Source organism: Anser cygnoides, chromosome 25, assembly GCF_040182565.1.
Source record: "Anser cygnoides isolate HZ-2024a breed goose chromosome 25, Taihu_goose_T2T_genome, whole genome shotgun sequence".
NCBI lineage: Eukaryota > Metazoa > Chordata > Aves > Anseriformes > Anatidae > Anser > Anser cygnoides.
The window spans coordinates 1,941,731-1,966,893 of record NC_089897.1 but is presented as its reverse complement, the minus strand read 5'-3'; the positions used below and the strand labels follow the sequence as shown (position 1 = coordinate 1,966,893).

The window sequence follows — 25,163 nt, the reverse complement described above, 5'->3', positions numbered from 1 at the left end:
GAACTTATCCAGAGGTTTATTACAGTCCATTCAAGAAAACTAGCAATTTCCATCCATAGCAAAGCTGCAGGTAGATGACTTATTAGAGAATCACTCTTTAAAAGTGGCTGTACCTTTGTATCCTGCTCAGCATAGAACCAGCAGAAAATGATGTCTTTTTTAAGTACTTCTATCAGTTTTGGTTTAGCAATTAGCATTGCCATGTGATTATTAACCAAAATGGTGTTTAAGGGAATATGTGACAGGCTGGGAGGCGTCCTAATACATATCTAAAGATTTTTTTGTGGGGGTGAGGCATACTCATTCATATTTTGAGCAGGAATAAAGACCTGTCAGAGAAAAATACATTCTGTAGCACTGCAGAAAGGGGATAAACAGCTCTGAAGTCCCTACAGTACTTAGGAAGCTCTGCAATTAACTGTTTAGCATATGAGCAATGAGAACTTCTAGGAATAGAGGAAGAAGGGAAAAATTCTTAAAAAACACTATCCAGTCGCCTGGTCTCACATATACTGAAGGATCACAACATCACCTCAGATACAAGTGGTGAAGAGAGAGCATTATAATAAGCTGTGCAAGCAAATACGGGACATATTTCAAAAGGACTAAAGAGAGTTGGTGTCTACAAGATTGTTGAGTTAGAAAGAGGGCTGTCACAGAGAGACAGGAATTTAAGGAACTAAAATACCAGACTTTGAAACTAGCTTGGAGTCACCTTACCTTTCAGAAACCAACTCATCCACATCTGCTTTCCCTGAGACATCCCACACCAGCAATAAGTTACACTCGATTTCTAAAGCACAAGCATTTAGAAGCTTATATGAGAGCAGGCACCAAAGCAAGAACCTACGTAGTTGTAGTAAGCGTGAAGTCACTTTCAGATCCCATTCGCTTATTTTGTTCTGGCAATTGTTTTTCATATTTCTCCTCTTCTAATGATAACAACGTTCATATCAAACACCTGTGTATTTGGTGGATTGGGACGTACTGACACATACGCATCAAAATTTTCCAGGTGAGCTTCTCAGAGGTGGCAATTTCTTGAAGCCACCACGAATTACTCACTAAAGCGAATGAATTAAAATGAAGAAAGTACAGTAAAGGGCATCTGTGAAGCTCTTATTTACAAGGATGCTATTTAGCCTGCAGCAGTTTTTGCACGATAGTAGAAAAAGATTTTCTGAGATGCAATTTATAAGGATGCTGACTGAAGGATCTAATCTGATACTCCAAACCTAAGGTATCTGAAGTTATTTTTGTGCTCACTCAGTTGTGTTGTCCTTTCTGCTAATGCTACATTGCTCAAGCAATGTATTTTTATGCTTTTTTCTCCTTTATATAAACTTTTTGATCCTTACTCAGGGATCTGAGCCTGACAAGACAGTTAAGACATTTCCCAAATGATCAGTTTGAATGTCTCTTCATGTTAAGGCATGAACAGCTCTTTTGGAAGACTGGAGCAAAAGATCCCAGGTTTAACTGATCCCTCAGAGCAGAGGGAAGGAGAACATTGAGGGGTCACGTCACTGGACTGTGTAACCAAATATATGACCTGCTGAGCGATAAAGGCAGCCTGCAGCAGGCAGGGTAGCTCCAGGGAAAGAGTGCTCAGGGAGAGATAAGCCCCGCTAAGACAGAACCGTTGAGGGAACCAGGCTGAGCATAAAGGCAGAGGACCAAGTGAGGGCAGCAGGACTACTTGGTGATACCCAGCTCCTTGGGATGCCTGGTCCGTGAGCGTGGCAAAGCAGCCTTGAATTCCCAGGTTGTGTTTGCAGCTAGCACTAAGGAGCAGACAACACGGATCAAAACCCAGGGATGAGAGAAGCCGAGCAAAAAGGAGGAGCTAACAGCTGCCCAGAGGAGGCAGCACCCTAGCCGGGAGTTTTGTGGATGGGAAGAGGGCAAGGTTAGAAGTTTGAGAGCTGCTCTGAAGGGAGACCGAGTCCACAAACAACTGGATTCCCATGGTGTCCTGGGAGCCTACATCATCTCAGCAACCTCACTGTGCCAGATGCTGTTTTGACTGCTCGGGGAAAGGGAACAGGTTCAAAGTTAGACTGGATAAAGTCTCGTTATGCTGAATTTCCCGGTTTACTGTTTTGCTTTGGACTCACTTCCCAGGCTGTTTTCTTACTGTTTTCTTAAAGTGCTAAAACTTGTCCTTGGAAAGAATAATGAGAAAGGAGCAAGGTAAGCCCTGCTTTCTCAGCTGGAGGAATATGGGGAAGAAAAAAGAAACACGAAGTAAATTCACCCATGAAATTTCAATGAACATACATTTATCTTCAGTGTTGAAAACTGTTTGGGGGTGCTTCCCCCTTGCATAGTACAAAGTCCAATGCCCACAGTGTGGTGTCATCTTCGTGTTCACACACACAGAAGTCCCACAGGCCAAACGATGGCTATGAGCGAGGTAGCGTGGAATAAATCCGATCTGTCATCCAGCACAAGAAGTGAAACCCAGTCACGGTTGCACCAGTTGCTACAACGACATTCCACTCCGCTTCTTTGAGTCCTTCCGTGCAATGGGACTGAAGGACAAGATCTCCTTGTAAATGTGCTCTTGAAAAACAGAACAAAATAATTGTTAATATCAGTAGCATGCGTGATTGTAGAGGACACAAATGAAACTTTGACTGTTACATGTGCAGAGAGGAAACATTCATCTGAAAAGATATGGCAGGTACAAGCTGAGAGAAAGAGTCAGACAAAGCAGAGAGGCAAAAAAAGGAGTGAAGAGACGGAGGCAGAAGAGATCTTTGCTGAATACATAGAAGCAAGAGCAAGCAAAGGAGGATGCATGCCATCATCGAGGCATTAATGGGCAGTCACAGCTAAGCTAGCCTTACTCAGCATGCTCACAGGAAACAGAGAGAGAGGCAGGAAAGTCCCATGCTAGACAGGGGCATGACTTCAAAGAAAAACTTACTTTTCCACTCCTCTATCGAAAGCTTTTCATGTTCCAGAGAATCATCATAGGACTGTTGTGCTTCTGTCTCCTCCTCGATGTCTCGGAACTGTTCGAAATACGGGTGGGCCAATGCCTCTGTGGCTGTAAGGCGCTTTTCCACATCCAGCTGCAACATCTTGTCAAGCAGGTCCACTGCTATAGGAGGAGACAGGAACATGGCTAAGTGCATGCAATGGAGAACAGGCATCCTAAGCGTGAACCCTGAAAGCGATAGGACTAGTGTTTCCGGTAATACATTTCCAGACCTGAAAATGAAACATTCCTCAACATGGCCTAGGCAGCATGGAGCTCCTGTCAGCGGAGATGCAAAATCTGCCAAACAGCAGCCTCGGGTAACTTACTAACAGAAGTGTAGGTGTAAATTGTATAGAAGTAACAAATTAGTCATGGATAGGCCTTGCTGCATGGATGGAGCTGCAAGAACATAAACAGCAAGCCAGTAATTTCAAGATATTTTTTAGTCATTTGCTTTCACTCTGACACCTGCAACTCAATATAGCCTTAGCATGGGTAATCTATATAGAAATCTATACATCCCTGGTAAACAGGAAGGTAGGATACTCAGATACTGACTGCCTGTTAGCCCCATTTTGACTTGGTTTTAATAGCTTAACGCTTTCTTCTCACCTTTTAGAAGAGTTTTACTCTCATTTGTAATCTACTTGGGGAAAGAGCTACCTGTAGATCAATTTCTACAGTGAAAACTGCATGTTCCAGCTACCTGTCAAGTACCAAAAGGTACAGGTGTTCAACAGGCAGCTATGATCTGAACTGTGCAATTCCCCCAGGAAGAAGTTTTACTTGAGTGGCCTTTGGGGCTCTCTCAGCACTTTATCAAAACCTGCAATGCCTTGGATGTGGGGCTGGGAAAAAAAAAAAAGAGCCTCATTGAAATATTCCTAATTATAATATCATCTGCTTTGCTGCAAGCAATAAGCTCTCAAAGACAGTATCAGCCAAAATTCATCCCAACTCTTGTACCAAGTGCAGCTGAAGGTGTAGTTGAATACAACTACATACAACTGGTCTAATCCTATAATTTGCATCCTGCAACCTAGACATCAAGTTTCTTAAAACAGCACACTCTTCTGGCTTGTTAATACAAGAGCCTGAAGTCCACCTCTTCCTTAGAAGTTGTATGCTACAGACTGTGTCCTTGTAAAATTAAAAACCAAACCCGAACAAGTAGATGGCCAGTAACAGACCACTGACACTGCAGTGCCAATAAAAAATTGTTTTGCTTTTAATTCATACATATTAGCCCTGGGGAGGGCAGCCTCCTGTGGGCACACAACCTGCAAAGGAGGAAGTAGTAAGAAGTTCTGAGAAAGCAACTAAACTGCAGCTATGGCGGTCAGCCCAGCTCATTTCCAGCTGTGAAAACTTGTGAGAAATCCTCAAAGATTACTTACCTTGGGGATTGGCTTTGGGGAAAAGCACAGATAAATCCTTCTTGGGCATTTTGGGAAGGGACTTGATATAACTCTTAGCCTGAAAGAGAAAGGAAAGCACAGCACATGCATTTACTGCAACTGGACACGTGTGAGTAAATGGGTGGTAAAATAGAGCTCTCGGGTCTCATTACTTAGAAGAAGAGAACAGCGAATTATCTCAGATGTCATTTCAGCGACCAGTTTGTGAGGAACAAACTTTATCAACTGAGATCCAGAAGTATTCATGCTTTAAGAACAGGCAAGCTGGAGAACAGAGGAGGGATGTAGTTTGCTGGTGTGTTAGGCACCTCGCTTAGGAGTCCTAATGCCCAGCCCCTACAATCCATACCAGTTCTTAAAGCAAAGCACTAAAAAGTCAAATACATCAGATGCATCACTAAGAAACATCATTGCTGTCAGGAGGAGAGACTGCTGTCTCTCCTGTTCACGTGCCTGCTGTAAAAGCAGCACCTCTCCACACCTCTGGCAGCAAGACATGAACAGCCACGCTGAACGTGCTTACCGCTTTGTCCTCCAGTTTCTCCACGAAGTCTTCTCCTGGATACCCCATTACTTTCAGGATCTGAGTCAGTTGATCTAGGTCTGGTAGGCTGTGTTAAAGATTATCTGTCCCCTAGGAGCAAGCCCTGGACTCCACCCAGCAGCTCAGTCCGCAGACTGCATGCAGGAGCGTCCCAGGACCAGCGACAGCTTTGAGCAGGGTGTGAAACAAACCCAGCAAAGCCGCACAAGCAAAGACTCATTACACTGGCAAAAAGAGCTCTTTTCCCGGAATGCAATTTTCATCAACAAGGAGTTCTGGCACAATTCTACCGAGGCCTATGCCCATAGGTTTGAGGGATATGCAAGGGCTTGGGCATGAGGCTGTGGGATTCAGCAGTTTAGACTGCTGATGTATGGTGTATGTGGCCAGCACAGCGGTGTATTTCTAAGGGTGGCTCTGCCCCCTCCTATCTCGTCTCTGTTTTCCTCACCCAAAAGACCCCGCTGGTCCCCTGTGATTACCTCTTAGTAAACCAGGCCACCACCGATTGCCCTCAGTAGCCTCATTCATAAAAGCCCTTTCACACATGCCAAGAATCATTGCCCCGAAGGGAAAAGGTTCAGTTTGAAAGGATACAATCTTTTCCTTTAAACAGCGTTTTCCCAGTCAGCATTTCTGCCATGATGCAACCGATAGACCAGATATCCACTGTTTGGGGAGAAAGAGAGAGAAAAGAAAAAAAGAGAATGACAGCTTTTAGGAAGAAAGGATTACAGAAGTTGTTGCCTGCTTTTTCAGTCCTCAGCAGTCACTGATTTCAATTTCACTCCCATTTTCCACCCTCCCCTGTCTTTTCTATGCTGCTAAAATCTTCGCTTTCATCACTTCCCACAGGCAATAGCTTTGGGAGTAGTGCAGCTGGGACTGTATGACTGGAGCAGAGCAGTGCTCCAGGGGACACTGATGATAAAGAGCAAGAACATCTGGTGGATTATGTGAGATTTGACACAGGCATAACAGAGGGATCTTGGGATTTGTCACAAGACAGTCACATAGCTGATGCAATGCAACTCACCTGTCTGGTTGTAATGCATCCAGTTCAGAATGACTTCTGGAGCTCTGTACCAGCGTGTAACCACGTAGCCGGTCATCTCAGCATCAGCGTGTCTTGCCAAACCAAAGTCCAGGATCTGCAGTTCACCAAAGCAAGAGAAAGAAGGAAGGGCAGGAAAGAAAAAAAGAGAAATCCCACAGGCAACTGAGGATCTGCTTCTAAGAAGAAATGAAGCAGATCCAATCAGATAATAATGAAGTTCTAACTACACCAAAACCACTCATGGGATGGTTCAAAGAACTAACAGGTTTGTCTTAATTCCACTGTAAATTGCAATCCAGCTGCAAAACCAGTTGTCCTGGGGAGACCCTGTGGAAAGGATCTCTGTCATGTGCTACCGGGAAGGTCACTTCCTTTCTTGTAGCTTAAGTCAATTTAAAAATCTCAGAGTTTAGACTTCTAGAACCTGAGGCCAAGGCATGCTCGCAGGCCATTACAACTCACCGTTTCCTATAAAAACACCCTGCAGCTGACAGGAGATGACCTCTCCCTCAGTACTGGAGATGAACATGGCTTGACCCAACCTTTACAGGCAACGGAGCCACTCCCTGTAATATACATTACAGAAAGCACATGCTAGACCATCACACCAGTGAGCTGTAAGCAGTCCCTTCAGAGCAATACTGAAAATAGAATCACAGCCACCATGTTTCAGATGCTAGTCCATGGGAACCAAGGGGTAACTGTGGCTGTATCCAGCTATCCTTCAGGGATCGTTCACCTAACACAAGTGTTGCTCAGAAGTGTTGAATTTATTTAGGAAGTCATTATGAACTTCAACGCAGCTGGAATTACGGTGACAGGATGTTCATTCCAAGTCTTGGGCCCTGATTCAGCAAGTTGCATAAGCAGGTGAGTATTTCCCACTGACTACAACCACTGTGTAATGAAGTACCCTGAATCAAGTCTCAGAACGCAAGAGGAAACGTGATGACGCCCAAATGCCAGGATTCCTGCTCGCAGAGCAGTTCATCAGCAATCTGATATGCTACATGCTACAATGCAGTGCTTTTTCACCTACCTTTAGCTGGCAGTCTTCGTTCACAGCCAGGTTGCCTGGCTTCAGGTCCTAAAACAGACAAGATCAGAATAATACCGATGTTTTGATTTGCAGCTCATCAACACGAGCCTTAGTCAAACCTCAGTTCACTTTGGATAGTTTCCCATAACATCCCGAGTCCAATATCAACACAGCAAAGACAACATGCCTACTGTATAGGTTTATATTAAAGAGACTTTTTCCTGCTTTTTCCTGAAGCAGTTTTCATTCAAAAACCATAAAATGCTTCACAGCTTATCAGAAAATACAGCATTTCCTCAAAATGCTGCACAGCGGAGAGAGCAAACACAAACAAGCACAGGGCACAGGAGGGAAAAAGAGGGAGGACGCTAGAGAGAACTTAGAGCAGATGAGGCTATTAGTGAAACAATGTTCAGGAATTTGTTAGCTTTATGACCAAGCTGAGTTTCTCCTAAACAGACAAAATCAGAATAACAGTGCACATGAACTCACCCTGTGGATGATTCCAGCAGAATGAATATACTGCAATAAAAAGAGGAGCCACAATGTGATCAACAGCAGATAAGACTTTCTTTTCTCCCACAGAAATGAGAGCTACAAACAAGAACTTGTTGAGAACACAACCCTGGAACCTGCTGCAAGTCCCTGGCCCTCAGTGCATGACCCCAGATAAAACCCACAATCACAGGAGGAACAATGGCTGGTAGGAGAAGGCCGTCTGGCAGCGATATGAAATCCACACTGAATTTCTGACAGTATTTGCAGTTATATTACTACTATAAAGAAGAGGCATAGAGAAGAAGAGGAGGTATGGAGCAATAGTTCCTTACAGCAAGTAAACTAATAGCTTAAACTATCAAAACAAATGCATCAAGATTACAGATAGGAACGTGTTCAGTAGACGAAAACTTCTGTTTTGAGTGATAATCCATGTGAAAAAAAAAATCAAACAAAATTGGAAATCAGATTAGAGTTGCAAAAACTGACTTTGTGACTTTTATCACGCCAGTTAAGCCTTTTGTGTATCGTTTCCCCCCCTTTATTTAAACTCAAGATAGCAGTGATCTGGGGAGAGGTGTTATTAGGGTAAATTCATTAACGCCTTTAAACCACTGCTCTGACTTTAGGGGAAGGGTATTACAGAGGGTAGTAGTATTAAGATACTATCCCTACATTTCAGGGTTTGAAGTGATTACTTTCTGTTCTCTCAGAGGCTCTTAAAAACAAGCACATTCCTTATTGTATTGAACACAAAATCATTCCCTCCCTCTTCTCCACTGAGGGCCCGTGTGGGAAATTCAGCAGAATTCCGTTTGCTCCCAGCCGCATACTTTCTGTGCAGAGTTTTGCTAAGGGTTTTGGCAAGTCAGTGACGCAACCGCTGTCATGGAGAAACCATCATAAGCTCTAACTGCTGTAGTTTCCATACCTGATTGACTAGTGTGAAAGAACAGTAATTTTGATTGATGTGTGCTGGAACAAGAGTAGTTCAATAGCAATTACCTGTTCTCAGCGCACGCAATAAAACCCCCAAGTCTTCCGAGATGGTGCTGGAAGGGGGGTTTATTATGGTCAGCCCAGAGGTGACACAGAGCAAGATCTACTTGTAGAGGAGCTGCAGCGAGTCACTAAATCTGCTGGTGCCCCAGCCTTGTTGTCATTTCTCCAGACCCACCTACCTTCAACCCTTTCAGCATTTGGTAGACCAGGTACTGGATCTTTTCATCACTGAATTCATGTCCCATGATCTTTTGTAAATCTGTCCGCATGTATGGCATCACCAGGTAGCTAAAAGGCAGTAAGACAAGGCCCTAAGTCTAGAAGAAAAAACACAGGGAACCAGGCTAGCCTTGTTCTCACTTGTTTGTTTCCTGTGGCTGTGTAACTTACTGCAACTGAAAGGAGTAGTTGTGACTATGGTCCTGGCCAACTAGCATAGCCTGTAGTGATGCTAGGATTTCCACCTGCTCTGAAAACTGCTCTCCTTCCCTCAAATCAGATACCTGACATCAGGTAAAAACAAGGATCTTGCAAACATTAACAATCCTGAATTAGTTTACTTTAGACTTTAGCTGTTCAATTCCAGATGGCCTTACACCATCTGGTAGCTGAAACATCTTGTTCAGCTTTAAAGAGTCTTGCAAAACTGCTGCGTTGGCTACCAAATCTATCTTTATAATATTCTTCGGCTGTGCCTTGGAAGACAACATCAAGGTTCCTTCAGCCTTTGGCCTGCCTGCTGAGGCTGCTAATTGGTTGCCAGTCCTCCAGCTCTGAGAACAGTCAGACACGTTTTGTGCAGGCTGCTAAATATCCAGCCATCAGCTGCAAATCCAAACCCAGGTGCACGCTGCCAGTGCCCAAGGATGGGGAAGTGAAAACAACTCATGGACTCGTCCAACCTGACCATCAACACTGAGGGAAATGGAACACCAACGTAAAAAAGAACTACACAAACAAAAAAAAGCATCCAGAATCAAGGTGAAAAAAAAATAAATCTTGGAAATTCTCAGTTTAGTTATCCCAGGGACTGATGAGCAATACTTCTCCCATTCAGGCTCCAGCCTCTTAGTTAGCAGTCACACAGCCAGGGCATTAGCATGGATCATGCCACATGTGATATGCCATGGAATGTAACGCCTCAGTTACTTATGTCAGTCTGTCTATGGGGCATTGTCCCAGCTGTGAACATGGCATGTGACCTATTCATGTGGGGGTTTTAGCCATCAGAACTGACCTCTGCTTTTGATTCTCCTTGTTACTTGGGGATGTCTGGCTTCAGTCTGCCCCTTTTCAAATTAGTCTGTTGAGCTGCACCTCAACACGATGCGCTACTCTGCTGCTAAGCCTGCAGGTGTCTAGGGCAGTGATCATGTCTAGACAGAGTAAACACAAACTCCACACTTACAAGTCCTGGAATCCGTGGTAGGAAGGAGCAGAGGTGAAGACATCAAGCAGCCCAATGACCTGATGGATAAGAGAAGTCCAAATTTAAGCCTGGAAAGCATTTGCTGTGCACGTGGGACACAGGTAGCAGCTCTGCGCTGGCACACGCACGTCTGCGAGCACTGAGAACTCTACGTGAGGACTCTGAGGATTCTTTGCTATGCTACGCAGCTACTTCTCTTCTTACTAATACTCAGGAGCACCCATTACACATCTGCTGAAGCCTGGTGCCAACTGGGCACAGTAGGCAAGCAGCAGTTAAGTCCTGAGACTGCCTGCACATGCCAACTTTTGAGATGTCTCAATCAAAACTAAGGTGCTGCCACCACAGAAGGCTTGCTCCCTAGTGGCAAGAAAGTTTCCTTTGCTTTAGCAGGAAGAAAAACAGCTACTTACGTTCTCATGTTGCATATGCTTCAGCAGCATGAGCTCTCTGTACGCTCTCTTGGCAAAGATCTCCGACTGGAACGGGCGGCATAGCTTCTTGATGGCCACTTTTTCTCCTGTTTTCTTGTCTATGGCTGAACTGCAGCAGATGAATAAAAAACAGTTCTGACTATGCAAATGTGCCTTAACAAATGTGTTTTAACAAGTTCCCTTCTAGCAAAGAGCTAATTCTGGACCTCACAGAAAAAAAAAAAGAAAAAAAAATGGCCCCTTTATCTTTCCATGCTGGCAGAGGAACTCAGTGAAGCTCTATACACAGATTTTTCCACTGTATTACTTGGGTTTGCAGACCACAGCCCATGCTTTTTGGAGGACTAGACAGGATATCAAGCAAAGCATTAGTGGCCAGTCTTTACTCCCTTTAACATTTCCTCTAAGCTGCAGCAATGAGCTGGAGCTAACAGAGCAGTGAGAAGAAGGAAACACAAACGGCTGAAGGTCAGGATTGTTTCTAGTTCTGCCTTCTCCTTTACTAAGTCATGGAGATAAGGGAATAAAGCAATTTCCTCTTTGCCATCTGCTTGGAAGTTGCTGTTAAAGGTACGTCAGCCTTCCTTGCTGTTTTCTGGAGCAAAAAGAGGCTGTCACATGCTAAAAATGCAGGCTACTAGAATTAATTCCCCAGCACTAAAGATCTTTGATGCTCTACATATGCTTCCGTATAAAAGCAGGTCTGGCTGAAAATGAGATTCTGCTCATGAGCTCATGGAAACATGGTGCAAGAGCCATAGCTGGAGACATGACGCGTTATTCTCTCTGATCACATCTACTGTCTGCAGCTGGATTGGGTGATCCTGTGCCACACACTCTTCTTTTGGAGGCTCTGTAATCGGATTGCAAAGCAGGATCCGGATTTCACCAGATAAGAAGAAGGGAGGGACATCCTCAGCTTGTCGTCAGGATTCTTGGTGGTGTTTTCCAGGGACACTGAGGGGAGCGTCAGCACACCTCGTTACACCTTGGTGCCTTAGCCCCTCCTTGATCCCTCCAAGAGGTCCCAGACCACGAGGCTCCATCCACCGCTCCTTCTTCTGGGCACTTGGAGGATCTGAGCCTGGAAAGGTCTAGTACCATAAAGCAGAGACAGCGCTACCGTGACCTCCAGGGCCATCGCTCAGAGACAAGGCTTTATGAGTGGCATAATCCAGAAAACACCACATAATAACGCAGTCAAATGGTGCATTCTGCTGGGTTTAGGGCAGACATGCAATAGGAGAGGTGGAAATATCCTGCTCAGCCTGGTTTCCCCTTTGGTTTAATACCAAGGAAGGGTTATTATTCCCTGGTGCAAACCTTGGAAGTCTGTTAAACAGCTTTCTCCGATTGTCAGCCCCAAGTAATCAGTTGTGGTGTGGCCTCCAGCGGTTCAGCTTATCAACAGCTCTCATCTAGCGAGCAGAGACAACATCTCCGGTACCATAAGGCAATCTTCCTGCTCATGGCCACTAAGGTCCCTTCCAGCTGCTCTCAGTTATTGGTGATGAGAGCAGACACATCCTTTGAGAGCTTCAGTATGACTGCGATTTTGTCAGTCTATTCAGCTGGAAAAAGCAAAGGAAGCGCTGGAACAGCTATGCCAGGCAGCTTCAGCACTGAAAATCACATAGGATATCTTAAGAGGAAAGGGGATTTTGTCTCATTTTCATTAGGACATCAGCAGGTGTTGGCAGAAATGGCAGCACAGTGTAAAAATTCTCCACGGAGCAAGCGAATTAAGAGGAAAGGACTGAGACCTCACAGTCAAACACCTTCTGCTGATCCAAGGCACTTTTCCTAACCTCAGAGTGCACGTTCTGACCCGCTGTCCCAACACCTGCCCTACAGAGCACGTATCTAACCCCACTAGCAGCTAACAGAGCACATATCTAACCCCACCGCTCAACGCAGGAGAGTGTGAGTGCCGTAGCTTCAGCCTGCCCCGCATAAACAGCGTTACTTTCACCCTCGCCATAAGGCACAGCTAAGAGTTAATTCTGCTGACAGAGCTGGGGTGAGCCCACAACGTGCTTCCCAGCAGCGGTTTAATGAGTAGCTGGAAGTGCAGGATGACGCCAAGGACAACCTGGAGGCGAGGTCCCGCGTGCGCCGTGCAGGCCTGCAGGTGACGGTGACACCGCCGCACTCGTGGGACCCGGGGCGCAGCACGCCATGCCCACAGCCACGGACGGGCAGAGCCAGGTCCCCACTTTGGCTGGGAAGAGCAGCATTGGGGGTGGCAGAAGACTCCTCCCGCAATTACAAAATCACTACGGATTTCGGCAGAATTAACGAGGGAAGAAACGAGCATTTGCTGGTTTTCCTGAATTAGCTCAGGGACGTGCAGGAGCTGGCTGCTCCGAAAATGCTGTGCTAGAAAAGCTTCCCAGCAATTCCCAGCAGAGGACAGCAAATCCTAACTCCACATGCTTCCACTTGTTCTTTGTACGTGAATCAACACCAATCCCACTCTGCCAAGCACTGTCCATGCCATAATAATGCCCCCCTCTACCCTGGGTCTGTTTTAACACATCCGTCCCTCCCTGAGATTCTTCAGAGCAGCTGAGGTCTGCACAGGGTCCAGTAAAAGATTTGTCTGCTGTTTTTTTCTCTCTTTTTTTGTTTTTCCTGGTGGTCAAGAAGGATTTGGAGGGATTTGTCTTCCTTTTTTTCTTTTTTTTTCCTTATGACTCACCCATTTTTATTTTCTTTTAGTCTTCCTGCTTTACTTTTATATAAAGACCAGAAAACACAGTGCAAATATAAAAAACGTCAAGTTCAGTCTTGCTGCTGGAGTTTGCTGGACTCATTTAAGTGTCTCAGAAGCCCACCTTGCACACGAACAGCAAAGTGGGGAAGGAAACATTTGGTGCCTCTTTGCGTGCTGTAAAATAGGCAGCCAGGGGACAGAGCCAGAACTTAGGCCCCAGGGTTTTGGGATTCCTCCCAGGAGAGGCACTTTGCCCAACACCCAGGAGAGGGGACACACCTCCTGGTTGTTTTTTTTTTTTTTTTAAACTCATCATGTTATGCAACAAGGGCTGCATTCACATGCTATCAATGGGCTGCTTCAAGTTCAACCTTTCTAAAAATCATCAGTCTCCTCCAATTCACCAGCATAAAGCAAGATCCGACTTCTGCTTGCTTTCACTATCGGCACCTTTGCCCACGTCATTAACAGCGGCTCGCGCTACTCTCTTGTACGATGAGGATTCCTATCAGCCAGGAAGGAAGTCCCAGGCTGTTACTGATCCTAGTTTACAATACTTTGTTTTATGAGCTCAATCTGGAAGCAGAACTGGGGGCTGTACCACCCAGCTGCTTTCCCTAGGCAGGCCAAAATCAGCTGCCTTGAACTGCCACAGCCACCCCTGTCCCCGGAGGCTTGGTGCTTTGTTCCGGCACCCAACTCTTTTACCCTTCACAAACTGCTTTCAGATACCTAGGTGGTTTTTTTTTTTCCCCTTGCTGCTGGACAGAAATCCACCTTTAATCCAAGCTCAAGACCACGGCAAGCTGAGGAGCTCCCTGACCCGAGGCCATACCCAGCTGCTCGGCACGCCTGGCAGCCCTGCCTACCTGCTGCTGCTCCGGCTGCTGGGCGAGGGCTGCCCGTCCCGCTCCCCCCGCCACAAAACGGATGCTGCAGAGGTGAGCTCGGGTTCAGACCTCTCCCTGCTGCCCACCTGGGGCAACCGCAGGAGAAAACAGGTCCATTTTCTTCGAGCAACCCGTGCCGGGCAGCAGACAAACCACCTCCATCACGCATGCAAATGCCCCTTCATAATGGAGGGGTGCCGAGAGGCACCTCCTTGCTCCCCCCCGGAGGGATGCTTTGAGCACCCCCCGTGTGCCCCTTGCTGCTCCCCACTCACCAGACGGAGCCGTAGGCCCCGGACCCCACCGGGTGCAGGGACGTGTATCTCCTGGGCAGCTCCCAGACGGTTTTGTTGAGTTCCTGTCTGTAAAAGCCTCGTCTCCTTGCGATGTTCATCGCCCGGCGGGTGCGGGACTGCCACCCCCCCAGAGTACTGGAATACAGCAAGGCTTCTGGGGTGAGACAGGGACACCAAGGCCTTCGGTGCAGGTATAAAGGACTCTAGTGAGTTTCCTTCTCCGTGTTCAGCTGTTGTGAGCGTGAAGGGACATGTCTTTCGGCCCTCCTCCCTCCGCCTCCACATCGGCTGCGATGAGGCATCAGGTTTCCAGACACGCCTCAGCTGTGTGCAGGTATTTCTGGACGCTCCTATCGGCACGGGGAGCAGCGAGCCCCACGACAGACACACCTCTGGCCACGGCGCAGAGCCTCACGCTCACCTGCTCTCGCCTCTCGTGTTTCGGCCTGGGACAGCAGCCATCCGCCGGCACGCGCTGCGAAATGCCTTCGTGGGACTCGGAGGGGGTCTCGTGAGATCACCGCTCGGATGAGTAAGGACTTGCGGAGCCGGGGAATCCGGGGTCACGTTCGATGCGGAGGACAAGCCACAGCGCCTCGTCAGACAAGAGGGATGTTCTTTCCAGCTGGTGGAGGACAGCGCCAGGCTCGCAAAGAGCAACAACAGGGTGTTAAATCCACCAAAGAGCGAGGAGGTGATGGTGATTTTCTCCAAGCTCTTGGCTTGGTTTCCCAGCAGACGAGGGCTGGCTGAGCTTCTCCACCTTCATCCAGGTGACCGCAGCAAGGACGTTCAGGAACCCTTCTAAGACCTGCAGGTGCCTGAGGCTTTGCTGGGTCTGGTTTCCTTCCCTGCGGCAGGTCTGACCCCATCCCAGGTGCCCCTGGACAGCACAAAACCCGCGTTTGCTGCTGCACCTTCGAGCACAGTGACAGAGCAGTAAACCCAGGCAGCCTACACGAGGTCGTCCTCTCCTGGTAAGCAAGGAGTGCCTCCACGCTCTGCTTTGACTTGAGATGCCCAAGTGGGGCTCTGAAGGTGCATCCTGCACGCAGAGGAAGTGACTAAGGTGTGCCCTAACGAGCCAGCCCAGCAGCTCACCGTGCTGGACCCTGACAGCCCTCAACTCTGCTCACATCTTCTACCAGCTGAGCGCCTGCCATCCGTAAAGGTGGCCCTGCTTTGAGTGCGTCTGTGCAGCAGGACTCCCATCTGCTAATAGGAATTATGGAAAATGCACCGTCAAGGTTTTAGGGAGGATTCATTTTACCTGGTCACAGGCAACTGCTGTAACACGTTAGAGTTGGCCCTTATGTTCTTCAGATAGCAATGGTAAGGTCTGCAGCTTTATAAAACAAACCAGGGGCAGGGTGTTGGTAGTTTTAACTTCGCTTATGCATGCACATGCAAATAAATCTGGCTATAGCAACAGTATGGTAAGGAAATAAAACAAAGATGGGCTTGGTTCTATAAATACACCTGTGAGCAAGAGGTGTTACAGCAGAAACTGCTGGTACATAAGCAAACATGCAACTCATTTGTAATTTCATGAGCACAGAACTCTTGCTCAACTATGCATGCACACATAGCTAATCAGCACGCAATTAAGGAGTTCTAAATATCTAAGACATGTCTTGGCTGTAGTAGGATGAATTCATTTAAATGACCAATTCAAATCAAATAGGAAACCTTAAGTCATTAGATTAGGAAACTTTAACTCATTAGATTTCGTAGGTGGAGCTTATTTTTTTTCCCCAGTTCACCTCTCACTGATTTTAGTATCTGTTATTAATGAGGATGTATCGTAACTGAGCACACTCAGGAATTAGGATTCTGGATTCTTCCCCCACCCAAAAAAAAAAAAGTACATAACAAGTAAGAAGGGATTATGATTTTTTTTAGGCTTAGGATTTTTTAGGATTTTTAGGATTTTTTCCTTCAGTTTGTACCACGGCAAGCAGAAACCAAACAAAAGCAGTTTCCATATAGTTAAGGAAAAAAATCCTTTCCTTTGGGCCTATTTGAATCAACCGCTGTACAGCTCTGGAACAGGGAAGCGTCCAAGATGTGGATGCCAGCTACCTGACCTAGATCAACACGAACCACCTCGTTTTATCAAGGCCTGGGAACTTCAGGTACTGAGACTTTCATTAGCACAACAAACAGTGCTTTATTCAATCATTTCTCTCATTGTCCTGATTGAATTATAGTACTGGTAAGCAACAGAAGTCAGAAAATCCGTGTTCGGGATAGCCAGGACACTCCTGCTGCCATAAACACCCTTCCACCACCAGCTAGATGATAGCTGAAGAGCAAAACAAGCAACAACAAAATAACCCACACATCTAAACGGCAAAAAACTGTAAACCAGTGCTACTGGGGAAAGGTCCCAGGTTCAGGTAAGTAGCAGAGCACTTGTTTATTGTATTCAGTAAAAGCTTCCCTACACTGAACAGAAATATTTGTACTGCGTCCAGTACTCACGGTCAGACTCTAGGCCAGTTCTGTATCGAAGAATTCACTTGGGAGAACTATGGACACACAAGCTTTGTGTCAACAGAGTTGGCCAACAGTTATGCAACCTTGCCTCCCGCCCCTTCCTCCCCCCCCCCACCCCCCCAAGTCCTGTATGACACGAGGGACAAATTCAGACCTTGCTAAAACTAAGTGTTTAGTACAAGAGGTTTGAAGTACCATCAGCGCAATAAATCTGAAAAATAGGTTTTATTTTTAACCAGTGGTATTGTGACATCTTATCTGGCATAACCAATTACAGCAAAATTCATGGATAGAAACAAAATAGCAGATCTCTTCTTTGAAGTGCATCCTCCTGTTCAGTCCCCAGGCAGCTGAACAGCATTGCACTGCAGGCAGGGAGTGCATGCCACATGGGCTCCCCTTAGAGTACGGACTTTGAATGAAACATTCCCACTCACACACACGCACAGACACACACGCGCACACACAATGTCTATATTTTTTTTTAAAAATCTGTAGCAATATTTCCGCATGGAATCACACTGTAGCATCTACACATAAAATGGCTGATAAAAATAATCTTGCTGTAGGTTTACAGAGTATATCTACATTTTTCATTTGAATACCTGGACTGCCGGTCCAGCAGAAAAGGGAGGTTTTTTGTCTTGATTTTGTTGGTCTAAGGAGAGTTTTACCCCAGAGCATGGCATAACTCTCTGTTCGTCTCACCCCAGACTTTTATAAAGTGTTTGACCTGAAGAGATCACTGGAAAGTAGCCTAGGAGGAATCGATGGCTTTATTTTTCGTGTCCCATCCCTTTGTGCTGCCTCTTCAAACATGTGGTAAAAACACTACAAACAGTTCCTCTCCATCCCATAGGTAACAAGAATACAAAATACTGCAAAAGCCCTTCTCCTCACATACACGGGTATGCTGTCTGCACAGGATGCCTGCAACAGATAAATGTCTTAAAAAGGTCTCCTCCGCAAGTCCTAAAACTGGGCTCCTGAGCTCCCCAGGTATAGTTCTAGCACACAAAAATGCTGAGAAACCTCCCTTCTGCCAGTAGCTAACTCTGGGCATTAAGTTCATGCAGAGACCTGTAAAATACAAAATATTTGAACCACGTTTGTATTCAAACATACTCCTTTCTCCTGTTTCCTCAAGCAGAGATCGACCTGCTAAAAAACAGCGAAGAAGCTCTTATCAGAGATGGTAAAATATCCTCTAGTAAATGTTAGTTTTATATATATAAATACTTATATTTATAGATATAGACAGTGAAAGGGAGATTGTGGTTTTATGCATGCTTATTTCTTTGCTTTGGATTCCCACGTTTTTAGGAAAAAATCTTTTCAGGAAATAACTTAAATTCTGGCACAAGATGCCATAGTTGTTTCTTTGAAGAACATTTTTTACACTTGATCTCATGAGAAACCCTCCATCCCAATCTCTCCTCCTCTGAAATCAGAAGATCAGAACTAAAGAAAAGGTGCGTGTTTCTGTGCCGTATATTTTATCCTTTTCTCACCAAAGCCTCCACCACGGCAGGTATTTCACACCGAGCTGCAACACAAGAGGAAGGATGCTGTGATTTCATGGCACTGGCTGAGGTACTCAGTGAAACTGTTCACTGATGATTTAACTGCCCCAGTGCCATCCCCAAGAACTAACAAAAAGTAAGCAGCTCTACATGCACATACAGCTACGACATGCAAGAACATCCAATCCCACCTTTCACAGAACAAGATACACAACATGTGGCTAGCAAGAATCTTCTCCAGCCTCTGTCTCCTGAGAACTAATGCTGGGAAGCCTCAGAACGAGAAGCGGGGAAGAGGCAAAAACACAGAATACCCAATCCAAGGCGAGATGCTTTTGCCTCGGAAAGTTATTTCCTGAATACATACAGTTCATGCCTGGCTATCTGGGAGCCTTCACCCTGAAAAACAGCAGGGTCAGATTTTCCTCTCCAGACTTTCTTTCCCCTCATTCCCCATTCACTTAAGGCACAAACTTATTTACAGTTTCAAACAAAACCTTTTCACGTTCCAAGAATCAGTCATCAGAAAGCCTGTATGTTCTGCTGTGCCAGGCAGATCTGGATGTAGATCAGCCCCCTGGCATGGAACAAGGACATCCCTCAACCTTACCCTCACTCCTGAAGAAAACAGAGGAGTCTCTACGCCTATCAACCAACTTCCCTTATTCTGAGGTTACTTAATTGTAGAACAACTGATAAATGGCAACGATTGCAACCAAACTTTGAATGTCACCTTCCCCACCTTGCCCCAGCAGCGCAAACTGTTTGAGCACTGTTTCTGTGGAGGACTAAAGAGCAGTCAGAACAGGTCTTCAGAGGCTTGCCCCAGGCTGTACACAGAATACAAGAGCATGCAGCATGTTTACATAGACTCAGCTTTCTTCCCTCCCCCCACCCTCCCCGATTCAACACACACAAAACCCCTCCACCAAGGAGAATATTGTTGTGACGAGGCACTTGAATGATATTTGGAGAGTCCCTACGAAAAGGCCTTCCCCTCACAGTGAAGTGGGACAAACAGAAGAGAGCAGGTTCTCAGGACTCCATCTCCTCTTGGTCAAGCGGTGGCGGCACAAAGCTGATTACTTCATCGTAAGTCAGGCCTGGTGGGAAAAGTGGGAAAGAAACTTAATACGGATTGCTAAAGACATCCCTCACGTCAGAAAACCTGCAATGATCCTAAAGGTTCTTTCTAGCAGCATTAAAAAAATCAACTAAGTTTTAATTAACAAGAAGAAAAGAATGGATGTACCACCTCCAAGACTAATACACACAAAAGATACTTCCAAAACATTGACATGGATGCAGCTGAAAAACAAAGACATGAGCAACTGTGCCACCTACATGCTTGTATACTCCTAAGTAGTAATTACCAAGGACTGTGCTAATTACGTGCAGTGGGTGATAGATTCACTCACTGCAAGGACCTCAGAACAAACAGAGCGTCCACATTTCTTATCAGCTTCTTTTGCACCTCTAACTAGCATGGCTTAAATGAACTGCAGCTTATGGGATGGACCACGAGAGAATCAGGCTCCCTCCTGTCCCCCAAACTCACTTTTCCATTCTTCAATCTCAAGTTCTCTGCTTTCAAACGACTGGTCATAGGGGTCTGCCACTGGTTCATCGTCTGGGTCATGGTACTGAGCAAAGTAGGCATGAGCCAATGCTTCCGCTGCAGTAATACGCTTGTCTGTATCCAGTACCAACATCTTCTCTAGCAAGTCCACAGCTGCAAAAGCACCAAAAGAGAAAAGAGAATTTTACATAGTGAGCTGTGCGAGCAACACTGTTCTGAAACGTAGCTCATAAAAGCCCAAGGTACATGAGGAATATCTAGTTTCTCAGGAGGTACCCATCACCCACGATTGCTTCCCACGTACCCTACAGCCCACACGTGTTTTGTAAACTGAAAAATTGCATGCATCTCTGTTCTGACCTACTTCTGCAGCCAAATCAAAACTTTAGGAAAAGTCTTAGTATCCCAGGACATGCCAGGCTCAGCTCCGGGAAGAGCACATTTAAAAAATAAACAAACAGAAATAAAGAATCAAGCCTTACCTAGTGGATTGGCACCAATAAACACATTTTCAAAGTTCATTTTCGGCATGTAAGACAAAGACTGGATGTAGTTTCTTGCCTGTGGAAACAAATACTCCGTTAAGTATAACACAATCGAGCCACCAAGACAGAGTACATTTCAATCATCCTGAAGCACAACTTATTATGGTCTGTCTCCTCACTTTGCCGCCTCTTTTCTTATTCTGATACTTACTAAGCCCATCTTATCCCTTCCCAGCTAAAGGCCACTCAGGACAGTGGAGCACGAGCTGACATTACTTGGGGTTCATGCAAGACTGAGAAGCAAAGAGGTGCTGCAGGAGCTGACTGCCTTGGAGTCCCGACAAGGCTGCGTGCAGTATGGTGTCTGCTGGTAAGCCACACGTTTCACGCAGTGCAAAACCAACTCACTTCCAGGTTCTCCTGAGTCTCAGAAGGCTGTGGTTGAGTATGCACTGTCCAAATCTCAAGTCTTCATTTAGTACAAGAATCTCGCTGAAGAACAAGTAGTTAATCGCCCACCCCATGCCACATGCGAGCATATCATTTACAGAGGCAGCAAACGCTGCAAGTGATGACCTGCCCTGCAAACCACCCCCTCATCTGCTCAGGTCTCACCTCATGGCTGGGCATCCTGTTAATGAGATATGCAGGGGGTGTTCCCGTCAGACGCATGATCTGCTGAAGCTGGTTAATATCTTAAGTGCCTAGTCAAGGGCTTTGTTAAAAACAGTGCAAAAACCATTTTAAACAGAAAACAGCTGCATACAAAGCATCTCTTCTGCCAATCACAAGGCACATGCCAAACAGGCAGGGTCTACTGTTTTTTTTTCCCCATCAAATACTTGTGAAAGTTTAGCAATTGCACCAGTGAACACTTAAAACAATGGAGAATTATTAAGTTGGTAACAGCGTCAATACAGAAAGGAGTATTTCTGTCTGCCATAAGTAGCATTACACTACAACATGGTTGCTTTCACATTTCCCAGCAGTTTTAAGCCACTGGAGTAGACATTTTATTTGGATGAATCTACTCCTCAAAAATTTTCCTAGGCTGCTGCAGCTACATAAAGCCTCAGGAAAACGAAATTAGAGAACAGAATTAGAACAGAAACAAAAATCATATCCTCCGCACTAGTTACCAGCTTTTTTCTTCCTGCATAGAAAGTATTTAAGTTCCTTGTGGTGCAAAGTGAAATCAGCTTACAACTAACACCTCCTTCTAAACAGCTTTGAATGCACTTTGATATGTGGGCGAAGTGACAGAAGGCAATAAGTGCAAAATTAGCAAAACATTAGCATTGCATAAGACATAAGAGTTAGCTGATGCCAGTGAACAGGACAGAGAAAGTAAGAGGATACCAAAGTAATGCAGCAGAAAAACAAATACAGAATTTCTTACAGTGACACATTTAAGGCCCTCAAATAGTTTTGCTATCTCTGTACAATGGAAAAATTTAGTAGAGACAATACTTTATTGCATTTTTAAAAAACGCTCTTGATTTGAACCTGGCTAAGATCAATTATTCTTTTTATTGCACGATACTAAAGAAAAAAGATCGTTTAAATCTTACGCATACAAACTAATCTTTTGCTTAACCTAGCCAACCTTTAAAGCTTGTCTCTCTCACTAATCTGCTGTACTTCAAATACCAGCCTACCCTTCCTCAGAGTCCCAAAAGGTCAGCTCGCAGGCAGCCCCAGTGACCTGCGTTAATCATTTCTACCATTCCAAGAGACGCCCCTGGATGTTTGAAGTTGGTGTGATATTCGGTCAATCTACCAATCCGTTCCAACCTGCGCTACTTCTACCTTCCTGAAATGTAATTCAAGGCTAACCTCACATTTACCATAAGTGTTACACGAGAAAGAACATGAGGTGCAGCACAAAATTATCTTACTGCTCTCCACCACGCTGACCCTGTTGCTTAACAGAAACAGCAGCGAGCGACTTGCTGAAGTACGTCCTCAGTTACCTGTAAACGAGTTCATTGCCCACTACAGATTGACTCATTAATCTGTGCTGTTACGCCATCCTTTGCTCTGCCTTTTCTGCACTTTACTTTCAGTAACAGGTAAAAAACGAATGCCATTTAAAACTGTCTTTGCAGAAGTTCACAATCCAAGATTAAAACAATGAGGACATGGCAATATGGCTGGAAGTAGATGTTGCCCTTTAAAAAGGAGACTGTAGAAAGCTTTTTGTGATTATCTTGACAAAAGGGCCCCATACACGTAAAAGCACCTAAAAGGCATTTTAGCTCTTATGCTACAAAAGCCTGAGATGGTTGCAGCAGTGTTTCAGGAATTAACCATACTACAGAAGGGACTGTGCGTGTCTAGAAGGTAACACTTGCTCTTGTTCAGTTTCCCTCCCCAGAAAGATCCTTGGGTAGGCAATCTGGAGAAATAATAATTGAGACAAGCCTCAAGTTCTTAGCTGTGAAAAATACTTTCCCAGCAGCATCTGATCATACAATATATCACAAAGTATAAACCCACAAACTGGAAAAAAAAAAGTCACGAAGCAGTAAAAACAGAATATGGAATGAAGAAATCATACCACAGGCAGAGTTAACAGAAATAAAGATCAGATACACACAGCATATGAACTCAAAGCCATCCAAGAGTGAAGAATGACAAAAGAAAAATACAAAAAGAAATCTCAACATATACTACTGACAGACTACAGGAGGGCAACACACAAACTTGGGACTTCCGAAAGGGCAGATATTACAATCAAAGTGTAAACTCACAGACTCTGAGGAGATTTTCTTCAAAAGCTCAGGCCCTGGGGTTCCAACGAGTCTCAAAATGAGCTTCAACTGATCAATATCTAATGATGGACCATAAAGGAAAATGCTGGGACAAATCAAAATGAAAAGCGCGCAAAATATCAGCCTATTAATGTTGAAAGTTAATGCCTGCCAAGGCCTCAACTGAAAAGCTATTTTAAGCAAACTGTATTCATTCTTCTCGAACAAAATTGCATACCCACTTATTACACAGCTCCATCTGTATTAGACAGATTGAACAACTCGACTAGCAATGCACCACATGCATCGAGCTGGTCACTGCATCCCTACCCATCGCGGAGCACAAGCCCAAGCTTTTTGCCCCACTGGCAAAGGATGGCTTTACATGCTCACTTCACCCTGTTAGCCCCACACCAAAGTAGAAGCAGTCAGCAGGATTAGGCTGGATTAGTAACAGACAAAGCAGAAGACTGAAAAGTGTAAGCACTAGTATTAAGAAAGTCGAGGCCTTTTGTGAACACCTTATAAGATAATTCAGCCACGCAGAAAATTTGAGAGTTAAGAACGTGACTGGACCCTGCTCACCACCTACAGCTTTGCTGCGGTAGGGATTTTTGGCATCCCGGACCCCTTCCTCGCACCCACAGCAGCCGCTGGAGGATGGGGCTCTGCGGCCGGCAGAGGGTGCTGGCTCCCTCCAGCTGCTGCAGGGCAGGAGGCGAGAAGCACCCGAAGGACAAGGTAGGCTCAGATCTAAGACCTCTCCTCTAGAAAGCTCTTGGGTCACAGCACTGCAGATGCAAAGAGTGTTTTAATCCAGGAAACAGCCTCCACAAGGCCACTTACCATTCTGAGCTGCCCTCTTAAATAGGCAGAAAAAAAAAAAAATCAGTATTTGGGATATGTGACAAAACACACACTCGATGAAAAAAACATTAAAGACAGTTATGTGTCTAAAACCCCAGATAGTAAGGAGGTATCTTTTTAAAGTCATTAAAAGAATAATCTCCCTTCTTCTCCAAGTTATCCTCCGTGCTGTCCTTCAAACCCCACTGGTGATTCCAGACTGTCCGTAATGTTTATATTTGCCCTCAAAAGCCTATCAAGCTAGTTACAAATTTTCCTTTCAATAAAAGCAGTCTATATACTAATGTTTTCTTCTGGGATTAATGTCTTCCTGATGTTTGCAGATGCAGTTACAATTCCTTCTGAGAACATCTTTTAACTCACATACTACTTACGTAAAAGCATCTTTGCACCTACCAAGGGACTGGTTTGGGGGTTGCTTTTTCTTTTAAATGCAGCGTTCCTGTGATACTGGCAAACCGTATACGAAGGAAATCGCCAACACTTTGCTAAAACCTTTATCTTAATGGAAATCTTGGTTTCAAGTTTTCCATATAAAATGTAAAGCCCCTGGAAGCAGTACTTTGTCAGAACAGCTGAACTAATTTCTCACTTCTCAAGTTGCTTGGCCAACTCCTACCTACTCAAAACCTCAGAGTAAATCTAATGTATCTAACGGGATTTAGCTTAGCAGCTGAATTGCCAACTCCTAGTTATCAATGCTTAAATGAAATCACTGTATCTACTGGTGTAGGAGAAGGAGCAGGGGTGCTACGATAACCGTAATTAGCTCATTTAAATTGGATTTTCCTCTGCGCCACTTAAAACAGCCCATATACCTTTTACTGACTCTTGTGAAAGAAACAGTTGTGCAAGTTTAGGACTGCCAGCATCCCTCAGATGTTGCATCTCACACCTCAGTTTAAATATTTAAATTCTTTTAAAGGTATTTAATATCGTGTACCTCAGGCATGCCAACAGTATTGTTGCCCAGTTTGCCGTCAGCTCTTATCCCCAGGGACAGCATGCTATGGGAAGATACTCGTGTAATGTGCTTCAGTGTCTTCTCAGATAAACAAAAGGAAACACAGAACGTGTCACCCACACTGCTACAAGCATGCCAAAACTGAACCGCTACATCTAGTTTTATGTCTGCGATCTATAAC

At 45.1% G+C, this 25,163-nt stretch overlaps 2 protein-coding genes and 1 long non-coding RNA gene across 8 annotated transcripts in view; 1 reads left to right on the top strand and 2 right to left on the bottom strand.

Moving 5' to 3' along the window:
• Positions 1-16,918, bottom strand: MAPK13 (mitogen-activated protein kinase 13). 3 transcript variants are annotated; one of them, XM_048070908.2, is made up of 12 exons: positions 16,797-16,918; positions 10,390-10,519; positions 9,956-10,014; positions 8,727-8,835; positions 7,540-7,569; positions 7,048-7,095; positions 5,988-6,102; positions 5,549-5,620; positions 4,931-5,010; positions 4,387-4,465; positions 2,933-3,109; positions 1-2,565 (listed from the first exon to the last, which is right to left on the bottom strand). In XM_048070908.2, the coding sequence occupies exons 2-12, from the start codon at positions 10,417-10,419 to the stop codon at positions 2,486-2,488; spliced, it is 879 nt and encodes a 292-aa protein (XP_047926865.1). In that variant the 5' UTR covers positions 10,420-10,519; positions 16,797-16,918; the 3' UTR covers positions 1-2,485. The 3 variants fall into 3 exon arrangements, with proteins under 3 accessions (XP_047926865.1, XP_047926864.1, XP_013052441.1); XM_048070907.2 differs by lacking the exon at positions 16,797-16,918 and adding an exon at positions 14,292-15,649 and having other exon boundaries at positions 2,933-3,106; XM_013196987.3 differs by lacking the exon at positions 16,797-16,918 and adding an exon at positions 14,292-15,579.
• On the top strand, positions 13,813-23,283 carry LOC136786946 (uncharacterized). Of its 2 annotated transcripts, none has more exons than XR_010826589.1 (2): positions 13,813-14,067; positions 20,634-23,283. It is a non-coding gene; the product is annotated as an uncharacterized lncRNA (long non-coding RNA). The 2 variants fall into 2 exon arrangements; XR_010826588.1 differs by lacking the exon at positions 13,813-14,067 and adding an exon at positions 15,900-16,711.
• The window catches only part of MAPK14 (mitogen-activated protein kinase 14), a 25,770-nt gene continuing 17,624 nt past the window's right edge, over positions 17,018-25,163 (bottom strand). For 2 of the 3 annotated variants that reach the window (XM_048070980.2, XM_066983143.1), the window contains 4 exons: positions 23,152-23,231; positions 20,396-20,474; positions 19,893-20,066; positions 17,018-19,437 (listed from right to left, as the gene is read on the bottom strand). In XM_048070980.2, the coding sequence (XP_047926937.1) occupies positions 19,370-19,437; positions 19,893-20,066; positions 20,396-20,474; positions 23,152-23,231 (401 nt within the window). In that variant the 3' untranslated portion in view covers positions 17,018-19,369. Of the gene's footprint in view, positions 19,438-19,892; positions 20,067-20,395; positions 20,475-21,013; positions 21,094-23,151; positions 23,232-25,163 lie in introns of all 3 variants that reach the window. The other variant, XM_048070981.2, reaches the window with a different exon arrangement.

Coding starts and splice junctions, on each gene's coding strand:
- MAPK13 (XM_013196987.3), bottom strand. CDS start 14,410: ATGAACATCGCAAGGAGACGAGGCTTTTACAGACAGGAACTCAACAAA. Junction 8,836..9,955: donor TACCACGGATTCCAGGACTT/GTAAGTGTGGAG, acceptor ACTGCCTTTTAG/CTACCTGGTGATGCCATACA. Junction 3,110..4,386: donor CCCCAAAGCCAATCCCCAAG/GTAAGTAATCTT, acceptor CTCCTCCTATAG/CAGTGGACCTGCTTGACAAG.